A 12117-nucleotide genomic window follows, 5' to 3' on the forward strand; every position below is an offset into this window, starting at 1 on the left:
GTAACAAATATCTTAAAATAGTTTGGCATAATATTCAGTTAATCACAGAAAAAAAAAAATGCAATCTTTATTCTGCAGGTTTTTTATTTCCATTGCCAATGCATACAATATGCCCCAAAGCTGATAACACCCCTCTCTCTTTCTTTCACAAACTTAAATCATTAAAGATTTATTTTCAAAGAAATTAAATGTACAGTATGGCAACTGCTCTGGCTTGTGTTGCCAATAGAGGCTAAAAATACAGCCAAAACACTGCCCTCCCGTCAATAAATTAGTAAAAGTCACCTTCCTTTATAGTTATAAAAGACCAGTGAGGGATGAGTACAGAAATAATATATCATGAATATCAAAACAGGCTGATGAATGATGAGCTGATCAGTAGTACTCCACAATAGGTGTACTATAGTCCCAGAAGCTTATGCAGCATTAAACCTCCATAACACACACACACACACGCAGTACTCCACAACATAAGTGGCAAACATTACACTGTGTTTTATTCATATAGTAAATATGTATAAAACACTTACATTAAAGTTCATATATTTAATGCGCTCATAGCAGAAGCTGTATAACTTTATGAATAAATTTGGAAAATTGTATACTTAGTTTGTTGGCCAGCTGACTTTATATAATGAATTCCTAAGACCAAATTATGTTTCCCTGTGACAGTTAAATCTACTGGCTCCTAACAGAATTCATAGCAGCTTGCCAGACTGAGTTTTCAGAAGCATTATATTAAATATTATTTAACTTAAATATAATCATTTCTAGAGAACTAATTCATCATCCAATGGCACTATTTGGAAAACACATTTTTTGGACCAAATTGAAATGGAACCATTTTGCAAAATGCACACATGCTCACACACACACACAATTTTCAGTACTTCTCATTATCATTGAAGATAAAGAATAAATATTTTGCAGTGCTAGTTCTTTTGTAATAATAAAACAACTGTATGCAGTTGTCATTGGTTGGAGAATGCACATGCACACACAAATTTTCAATACTTTTCATTATCATTGAAGATAAAGAATAGATATTTTGCAGTGAGTTCTTTTGTAATAATGAAAGAAGAAAGATCTTATATCTAGCTGTCTTTGGTTGGTGAACTGACAAGTGTTCGAAGAAGTTTGAAATAGAACAAATTATTCTAAGTGATGCTCAGCATTTTAACAATTCCTCATATCAATGCTGAGTGTAAGAAAATATTTAGTTAATTTATAAAAAACACTGAGTTCAGGCCTTCTCTGTCTGGTGAAATTTTGGAAATGCTCTTGACAGCCAAGTTTAAACAGCAGTGCCATTGTTATAAACAAAACTTTGATGCAAATTTTCTGAAAAGGGCAAAGTCTATAACAGTATTTTCCTTGTAAGTCATTAGTTGATATCTAACAGACAATCCAAACAGAAACTGACAGAGAAAAAAATCTTAGGTAAGCTAATGAAAACTTATTGTAATTCTTAACAATCAATCCTATGTCTGTATTTTAATATAAAATGTGTATATTGCCAGTGAAATTTAATTCCTATTGCAGCATTGACTTAAAAAAAAAGCAAACCCTCCTGCTTTTATCTGAAAGATTCCCATTTTCCTCATTTTGTTAACGAATACAGTTGTCAAAAAGCTGAAGATTAGTTACCCAGCCTTCAGCATTTTGAAAAGTGAAATTTAACGTGTGTACCATATAATGGTAAAATCCAGTGCCGAAACATTGACAAGACTTTCCATTTAATTTGTCAAATTTAATTAACTTACTCAGAATCTAATTACTACCTTTGAATAGGAAAGAATATCTCATAAAAGAAGTTTAAATTTCAATCGAGAATCTCCCCCCCCCTTTTTTTAACACTTAAATTTGATAAACACAAGTTAGAGCTGAGATGATCAGGACTTTCTGGCATATAAAATAAAGCATTTAATAATAATGTAATCGTATGTTTATTATATAAAACATATCTACCAGTATGTCTCCAACTTGTCTGTATAAAACAGTGTTCGAGAGCTGCCATAGTACAGAGGAATTTAATGATTTCATTGCATTTTTTACAAAAAGGTTATGCTAAAGAGTGATAACAAGATGCAACAATGTACAATGTTATTTATCACCAGCCTTACGGTGATAAATAATCACAGAATACTGCCATCATATCCAATGCCTTTCTGTAACCAATTAAAAAAAAAATGTAAACAGTTTGCTAGAGACTGAAATTTACAAGTAACATTATTTATTGTGTGCCTGATATCCATCTATTAAACTACAAATGCTCAGTGCAAGTTGTAAATGAAGGGCATTTAGCATAGATTGTGTGTGTTCATAGAGGAATGCTACCTCAAAACAGTCATTTAAAACTACAGCAGGCCCTCGTTATAACACAGTTCTCTCTACACTGTTCTTATATTATAAATCATATCTCACTCTAGCGCTGTCACAACTAACTATAATGCTCTTTTACCAGCATACAGATTGAATTTTTGAGAATGTTTCATCTGATGTAGTCGATAGCTTGAAAATGAATAGCAAAGTTTCCCATGCTCAGTGAAATTTTCTCCCACGCTAATTTAATTGCACTATGGCGACTTGTTACATAATTCCGAAATCAACATTTTAAAAAATTATCAAGTACAGTCAGTCCTCGTATAGCACGATAGTTGTGTTCCTAGAAACCCTCGTGCAATACAATCGTGCAATATAAACAGGCCCTATGGGAAAAATAGGGTTAGGTGCTGACCACCCAAGATTGAACACACATTTGTAACCAAAACATTACCAAACACAATAAATAATCGTAATAAAATACGTATTTTACTACAACTATTACGTAATAAAATATTGCTAATGCTTTTGCTTCTGTCGTAAGCAAACTTGTTTTTTGTTTGATTTTCTATCCAAACAGATGACAGCCGTTCCATCTCTTCCAATTCTTTGTGTCTTAATCTAATGGATTTTAATTATACTTTGAGTTGTTCCTTCTATGAAAGTTGTTTTTATTTTCTCTGCATTCTTTGTAATTCTCGGCATTGCCTCATCTAGGTCTGTAGCATGTGCAATATCACATGGTCTTTCATTTCGCTCAAAGCGTTTCACAATTTCATATTTTTTCTCTATTGATAGAGGCGGACTGGCCATAAGCCTTACCAGGGGATCCCCGGTGGGCCAGAGGCCGGTGTGATTTTGGCCACAAACCATAGTATGAGGCCACTATAAATTTTCCAGGGTAAGAATTTTTGACTCCTCTGTTAATCGATATTGCTTTTCTTTTTCTCTCTGAATCTGCAGTGTCTTCACCAGGATGCTTCCTTTTCACACCTTTTAAGTATTTTACTCATTTTTAGGGAATAAAGCATAATTACAAAACGAGGAGGCACACTTGATACACATAAACAAAGCTGCGCGTGTGTAGCAACTGAATAAACAACACCGTAAATGCAGAGATACACTATTAACACCTCGCATTTTACTAAAGCACATTTCTAGGGGTTACTACCATAAAACAATAAAAACAGTTTCCAGTTGCGTTTCTGCTAGTGGAATCTGTTATAAACTGGCAGTAAACTCGATCTAATTGCATTTGGTAAAGTGCCTGCCTGGCAACCCAAAGGTCGCGGGTTCGAATCCCGCCTCGGGCTTGGATCAAAGTACTGCAAAAACCTTGGGAGGTGCATTATGGCCACAGAAGCCGATGCGCCAACGACTACCAAAAAAAAAAAAAAAAAAATTGCATTTGCGATTATACCAATAGCTGAAATTGTGTTGGTTTTTAAGTTATTATGGTGAAATGTGTTTCCCCTTTACTGATATAAAAAACATAAAATACATTTTCAGAATCTCTTCATTCCTATCGTGTTGCGTTCGGCTGCCATTTCTTGTAAACACAGGCGAATCGTGCATAAGTGAATTCAGTTCGTGTTATATAAGATATCGTTCCCCTATTTATAAATCGTGTATGATCGAATTTGTGTAGTGTAAACACGTGTTATACGAGGACTGACTGTATATTGCTTGTAATATTTGCATTATATGCATTTATCTGAAGTATAGTCATCAACTCCGTACAGTGTTAGACATCGTCCGTAACGGACAGTTTACTCGAACATTGTATCACAATTAATGCAACACAGTTACATTTTCGAAGATGAATTAAAATTTCGGACAAGAATTAAAAACGAACGTGTGGACGCGGTACGAAGCCTACTAAGGCAGCGATTTCCAAACTGGGAGGTGCGAAAAGTTTAACAGAAATGTAATTTTCATAACATAACATATATACATAAAAAATATATACATGAGTTTAATAAACAAAAGCGAACCTTCAAAAAAATAGTTTGTTCCATCAAATGCATTGCTAGCATCGTACCAAGTTTCTTACAGAATCGCGAAATGTAAAAAACACACAATAGGAGAAACTCTAAGTTTTGTCGAAGAACTAGAAATTGCATAATTATGGATATTTTACTTCAAGGGAGGTGCTGGGAAAATTTTACAGGTCAAGGGAGGCGTGAGCTTAGAAAATTTGGGAAACGCTGTACTAAGGTAAGAAAAATACTGAGTTTGAAAATTAAATTATACGTTTTGAAGCGAATCGATTCCATTCAACAACAAGTGGATGTGTGCAATAATTTAGGCCTAGCAGGTTTAACTGTAAGAACAATTATAAAAAAGAAAGAATTAATTTTAGCGGTGGGAAAGACAGCTGTTCCACTGCAAGCAACTAGGCTGGCTATTATAATTGAAATGGAGACTTCTGAATAATTTTATTGAAGATAATATCCAATGCACAATTCCCTTAAGTTAAATATTATTAAAGAAAAAGCGATTAGACTATATGATGATCTGAAGAAAGCTCACCTTTAAAAAAAAAAAAAAAAAAAATGGAACCATTTAAAGCTAGTAAGGGCTGGTAAGATAGATCTAAAATCCAGGGAGAAGCCACAAGTGCAGATCAAGGAGCTAAAACTTTCAAAGAAGAACTAAAAATTATTGAAAAGTGGTGTTAAGCTTCTCAAGTTTTTAACAGATGAAACGACTTTTTTTGGAAACGAATGCCTAAAAGAAGTTTCATATTGAAAGAAGAAAAAAACACGACAGGTTTCAGCAGCGAAGGATCTGTTCATTTTATTGTTGGGTGGTAACGCTGCGGGGATTTTAAAGTAAAACCCCTTTTAGTTTACTAGGAATACGGCCACCAAAGTACAACCCAAAATTGACCAAAGTTATGAAAACTGGGAAGCCCAGGGCCATCGGATTAATAAATTCATGATTTTAATTGGCATTTTAAGTTTAATTTTGATATGTAATGTAGTTACTTACCATATAATTATATGTGTGTAATGGAGAATATTTTATATGTACAAATTGATAATTCGTTCCTGAAAAACAGAGCGCTAAGCTCTGTTTTTCAGGAACAAATTATCAGCGTTAAACGGGGTGTAGTTTTGTTGCAGTCGAGGCATCATCAAAATTACAATATGGAAGCTTGTGAAGATGTTCAGATAGACTGAGAATGTGAATGTTGTGAATCGTGTTCACACATTAGCTGTTATGACCGGGGAACATTTAGCACAGGTTAGGGAGCGTCTGGTGGCAAGTCCACACAAGCAACTACAGAAGCTTGCCTAACAAAAGGTGATATCATACAGTTGTAATGAAATTGAAACTGTTTCTGTTCAAAATACTTTTCAGACTGGAAAATGAAGCCATTACTGTGGTTGAGTAATGGACATTCTTCTTCAGTTAAACCTGGTTTTATGTTATTGGGTATGTGCACTCTCATGATACTCATCTGTGGTGTACAAATTCCCATGCAGCACACGGAAATCCCCTGCACCCTCTGAAGATTGAGTGTGGTTTACAATAACCTGTTTAGTATTGCTGGGTCAATTTTTTTTTTTTTTTTTTTTTTCCCACAGCAACCATAATCTCTCAGTGGCATATGCCTGACATAATCCATGAATTACTGGGACACTTCACTGAGCAAGAGATTGGTTAAAGCATTATTTCAGGAGGGAGTGTAAGTCACATTTCATATTTGTCTATTGCTGAGTTCTCTTGCTTAAAGATTGTATAATCTCTCTTTTTGAGATGCAATGGGCAATCTATCATCAACAAAACTATGGATAGGATTTCCAGTAATTGTCAAGAGCAACTGCTTGAGTCTCACCAAACTTTTCCATTAAATTTCTCCGTAGATGGGTAACATAAACCAGAAATATCACCAGTGGATCAACACTGACTGAATCCACAATGCAAATGTTGAGCAAATGGAAGGTTTGGTTGCTACCACGATTTTATTTGTTGCCATTAACCTTATTTTTGTGGAGCTGTATTAGAAATAATGCATAAAACAGTAATCCACATCACTTCCAACATGTTACAGGCATTATTTTCAAATATGCTGGATGTGCTCAGTTAGGTTGTGATCATTTTCAACATTTTTTTTATTACAGATCAAGGAACAGGGTACATGTCATATACCTGCTTGAAATTACAAGTTGCAATACAAGTTTTCTAAAGAAAACTTGTATATTACAAGGGCTATGCAGTTGACCAGTGTGCATATTGTGACCTTGGCTGTCAGTCAAGTTTATGCCTGTTTAACAAGAGACATGACATGTGAGGAACAGTATACTGCTCTCAAATTTTGTTTTCATCTCAAGAAAACATCAGCCAAAGCGTGAATCCGTGCTTCCATATAGTATAGCTCTCAGCTGGTTTAGAATGTTTACAGATAGACGTGATTTAATCACAAAAATTGGCAGTTCTAGAGCTGCAACCACTGCTCTCACTACAGAAACCATAAATACTGCTTCTGTGATTGTGAGAGAAGATTATTGTATAACAGTAAGGCAGAGATGTTGAGAATATCAGTAGGAAGCACGCATGGTATTCTTCAGGACTATTTGCATATCACACCTGAGCAACAGCAAGTTCGTATGGAAGTTTGTCAGAAGCTGCAACAGATGGTTAATGAAGATAGTGAGGTTCTGCCCAAGGTGATAATGGCAGCTGAGACATGGCTTCATCATTTGTTACCCAGAGTGAGCAACAAAGCTGTTTCTAAGTCTACATCATCAAAACATAAAAAAAAAAGCAAAAGTTGTGGGTTCTGCAGGAAAGGTTATGGTAATCTCTTTTTTGACATTCAAGGAATGGTTTACAGTATATTGTGCCATATCCTATGACTGCTACAGGACCTTACATTGCTCATACTGTCAAGTACTTAGCCAGCATTACTGGCTAAGTACTTGACAGTATGTCAAAATGTGTTCCTCATCTGCCCTGCAGCTCTGATCTTGCACCCTTTGATTTTTTTTTTTTTTTTTCCCCCAAAAGTTAAAAGGATTTGCATGGAAAATGTTTCTAGTTGTCAGAAGTTGTTGAAGAGGACCATTGAAATATACATGATTAGTAAAGGGATGCTGTGAAAAAAAAAAAAAATTATGATCATTCTTTATTAATTGACCCTCATATTTTCCAGTTCTGGTTATGCTCTTCTCCCCATCCCTGTATGGCAAGAGAAAATGAATAATGGTTTTTTTAAAGTTATGAGAATAGTGACAAATATGTAATGTACAATATGCCTAGTCTGACTTAGTTCCATGTTCAACTCCTGGGGTCTTCAGTTTTGCAGGGACCCTTATAGTAAGTGCCCCCATCATGTCAGCTTTGACACTGGGCAGATAATTTAAGTTGAGAACTGTAGTTGTGTATATGAGTTTTCTATACACATTTGTGGTGCCAAAGTTTTTTTTTTTTTTTTTTTTTTTGCCAGTTTGGGGGTGGATATCTTGGTATATGCTTTTGAAAGTGGTATAAGTCCAGATCCAAAAATATTGTCAGTGTATGCAACCTATAGCTTAGGTGTGTTATGTTGATTGGAAGTATAGCCACTTCTAAGTTATGTGATGTTATAACAGTTGTTAACCAATCGTACAGGCTAAGAGGGGAAAACTTTCTTCTTGTCCAAGAGTTAGTTGAGCCTTCTGATCTTGGAAAGGCTATTAACCTCAACTACTGTCATTCTAAATTTCCACGTCTGTTACAGTCTCGTTGTTCTGTTGCATCTTCAGGTAAAAACAAAGCTGAATTATTAGCATCCTACTTTTCTTCTAACTCATATTTATGATCTAGACAAATCCTGTGCCATACCAAACACACTCCCTCTCATGGTCTTCTGATAGGACATTAGAAGCCTGAACAATCTTGATGGCATGTCTCAGTTTATTCTCAAAACTGAATAAATTGAGAAAATTTGTCTCCTTTTTACACTTTATTATTACAGTAGCATTTTTCCTTTTCATGGGAAATTTGCTCTCATATGGTCAATTCTTAAAAAAGGGTAACAAATGCTTCCCTTCCAATTCTCATCCCATTGCACTTACCTCTGCTCTTTCCAAAGTAATGGAGAAATCCATCAACAGCAAACTCTTAACCTATCTATTCAACAATCACCAATATGGATTCTGTTAGTGGCAATCCTGTGATTGACACTGACTTGCATTACTCATCTTTGGAAGATTTGACAGAGAAGTTTGGGGAACTCGAGCAGTTGCTCTTGACATATCTATGGCTTTAGATTGTATTTGACATGTTGACTAAATTGGGTAGCCAGTTTTCTCTCTGGCTGCTCACTACAGATAATGGTAGATGACACTGCCCTTCTAACCACTCTATTAATGCTAGGATTCTCACAGTTCAGTTGTTTCTTTCACTCTTTTCTTGCATATTAATAACCTTTTTTCCTTGACTGGAAATCCTATTCATAGTTAGTATTAATTAAAAAATTAATAAGAGGACTACCCCAGTAATTTCTTGTAAAACACTCCAATATTGACACTATTGTACAAATGAATTTAGTAAAATTACTTAAATGTATATTTACACCCAGAAGAAAATTGATGATCCAACATATCCAGAATCAAAAGTTTAAGAGTGCCAAACTTAACCCCAAAAATACATAAAATCACCAACCAATACTTATAAGTGAAAAAAAGACATTAGCATAATTAAATAAAACAAATATTATGTAATTATAGTACTCTCCTGAAACAGACAACACTTTTAAACAAAGATCATGATCACTGGTTGGAAGTCAATAAAATTTTATCTGTAAATTTTTATCAGTTTTAACTAGCCTTGGAAAATTAATTTAAATTAAGTTTTTCCTGAAATCAAAACTAATTAACAGTTAGCGTATGTTAAATGAAACATTTTTTCCTAAAACTGGTTTAATAGATTGTTCTTATAATGAAGCATTGTTTTGCTTGCTGTATTACATGTTTAATATTTTTTATTTAGAACATACAGACAACAATCACAAATATGCAAGAGATGAAGGAAAGCAAAAAGATCTTGGACAAAATTTCTGATAGCAAGCATGGTACAGTAATCTTTTCTTCCTCATCACCTACAGACTTAGGTACTGATCACAGACTTGTACATCCAGCTGTAAGATTAAAGAGAGAGCGCACTTCTGCTATCCCTTTGACAGCTCAGTGAGACTGCTTTGTGAATGCTGGTAATATACAAAATTTGTGAACACAAACTGGTTGAAAGCTTATACACTACTTTCTCAACAACCGAGAATCAAGTGAATAATTTATAAATTTGTAAATACTGTAATTTTTTATTCTTGATAATATCAGTGTATGTATATGCATTTATGATAAAGATTTTATACAATTTTATTGATAAACAGGACAACTAGTAATATAAGCATTCGTTTGTTATAATCTGTGCTGTTCAGCATCTATGTTTCCGTGAAGTTATATTTGACAATGTACCTAAAGTTCAGAAATTTTTATATATGAACTGAAAGTTTACATTAAAAATATCGTTTTATTAATTTTAGCATTTATATATATATTAGTTAGTCGTGGCAAATGATGCAAGGAAGCAAGCTTATACAGCATCTGCCAAAAAAAAAAAAAAAAACCTCTCAGATAATATATCTAATCCTTCCTTAAATTTATTCAAACTTGCCCACATCAATAATACTAGATGAAAGTTTGTTCCAACAACAGTTACCTTCTAGCTAAAGTAAATTTTTGTACATCTATTCTACAACAACTGTTTTTCAATTTAAGTTTGTCTCCTATGTGTTCAAGAAAGATGCTTTTTTTTGTATAAGTCTCTCATGGCAATTTGCTCGCTGATAACATAACAAATGGTGCAACATGGTGCCACTACTGATGCACACATGAAACTTAGAGCTCTATCAGTAAATTTTTAACATAAAAATAAAGCAAAAGAGAAAATTTAAATACAGTTTAATGCATTTTGTGCTATAATAATTTAACATGGTCAGGAAATGGTGATACATGGTTTTTATCTTAAATTAACATAATTTATCTGTGAAATCATGACTTGCTTTAATTATTAATTTAGAAGAAAAGTTCCAGCAAAAAAAGCTTTTTTTTTTTTTTATGCAAAAGTTTTTATGGATTTTCAGATTTTCCAGAATGTCACTGCATATTCCTAGTGTAGTGTTAAAATATGATGAAAAATTAATCACATGAAAATTAATTCCCAATGAAATTAGAAGTGGGATTTTCAATGCATATTTCATTGCCCTATGTATGGGAGGGAAATATTTTTTTATTAAATTGCTATTGTTTGTAGGTGTAGGATTATGTGAATGAAATTACAAAGTACACAGAATATGAAATACATAGAGTACACAGCAAACAGAATTGCAAATTAATGGTATTTATTTAATTGCATGCAAGTATAGGCTGATGTTGATTGGAAAAAATATCACAGGCCAAATGAAACTTATGAGGGTTAATCAAATTGAAACAAAATTTATTTAAATTGCAAGCTGCCATGCACACAAATTTAGGGACCAGTACTAATGCTTCAGCTGAACAACACACTGACTGTCCTCTGGTATGCATTGGGAGCACTAAATTTTGTTTGTAGTAGCAAAAACTATGAAAGACATACTCATGTGGCTAGGGGAGGATTCACTTGAAGAAAAAAATAGAGGTAGAAAAAGAATTTGGTATCAACTTTTTTTTTAACAGTATTTTTGAATGATTATGCACCCCCCTTGTGGTACTCCACAATTTCACGAGGGGGAGAGAGAAGTAGATCATATAGGATAACATTTTGAAGTAAGATTAAATGCAACAGGGCATAATAAGTTTTAAGAGTTATAATTATCTATATAATATAGGTGTAAAAACATTACAGATAACTCTTAATTGAAAAAACTACTAAAGGGCATCATTTCAACTGTATCTCATATTGTGCTTATCCTTCAGGAGTTACCATGTATTGCACTACCATGAATAAGTAACACTTCACTAATAGAGAACCAATAGTAGTGTAAAGATGCCCTTTACACTACCATTGTAGTTTTTTCCTTTAAGAGTTGTCTATGGTGTTTTTACACCTATATTATATACAGGGTGATGATTCACTACCAGTGCGACAAACTTGCAGGTGTACAGGGCACAAAGACGAATCGGAATCACATAGCATTGCAGGGTCCGAAATGCCTTTGTCATGTGGTAGAGGACGTTGAGCAGGAGGTCGTGTGAACAGTGATCCCGCTGGAAGTCAGCATTTGCGAACAGGTTCCCGAGGCAGTAGAATGGACGAGTATTCAAACGTTGAACTGGCCGACGTGCACCTCACGTATGGAGCTGCAGACTGTAACGGGCGCGCTGCTCTACGCTTGTACCAGGAACGTTTCCCGCACAGGCGTGCTCCTCGTCATACGATTTTCGCATGTGTGCACAGAAGGTGAGACTGGTTGTTTCACGAGAGGTACCATGAATCGAGAGCGAACGACGAGGACGCCAGACAATGAGGAGAATGTCCTACGTCTTGCAGAAGGCAATCCGAGTACGAGTACTCGAGCGATAGGCCAACGATTGGGTATTTCCCAATCCACTGTATGGAGGATACTGTCAACAAACCAAATGAGTTCATACCATCTGCAACACGTCCAATCATTGGAGCCTGCAGATTATCCACTCCGGAGGACTTTTGCTACTTGGTTTCTTCAACAGAAACGGTTCGCAAATGCTGACTTCCAGCGGGATCGCTGTTCACGTGACCTCCCGTTCAACGTCCTCTACCGCATTACACCTCCTGCAAGTTTGT

At 34.8% G+C, this 12117-nt stretch overlaps 1 protein-coding gene across 1 annotated transcript in view; it reads left to right on the forward strand.

Annotated features, from left to right (window-relative positions):
• The window catches only part of LOC150084904 (uncharacterized), a 31702-nt gene extending 22198 nt beyond the window's left edge, over positions 1–9504 (forward strand). Inside the window, exon 4 of the mRNA XM_090376388.1 lies at positions 9304–9504. Coding sequence (XP_090232514.1) covers positions 9304–9504 — 201 coding nt within the window. The remainder of the gene's footprint in view (positions 1–9303) is intronic.
• Positions 9505–12117: the final 2613 nt, after the last annotated feature.

Source organism: Mastigoproctus giganteus, chromosome 6 (genome assembly GCF_048544385.1).
Source record: "Mastigoproctus giganteus isolate SK-2022 chromosome 6, ASM4854438v1, whole genome shotgun sequence".
Lineage (NCBI taxonomy): Eukaryota > Metazoa > Arthropoda > Arachnida > Uropygi > Thelyphonidae > Mastigoproctus > Mastigoproctus giganteus.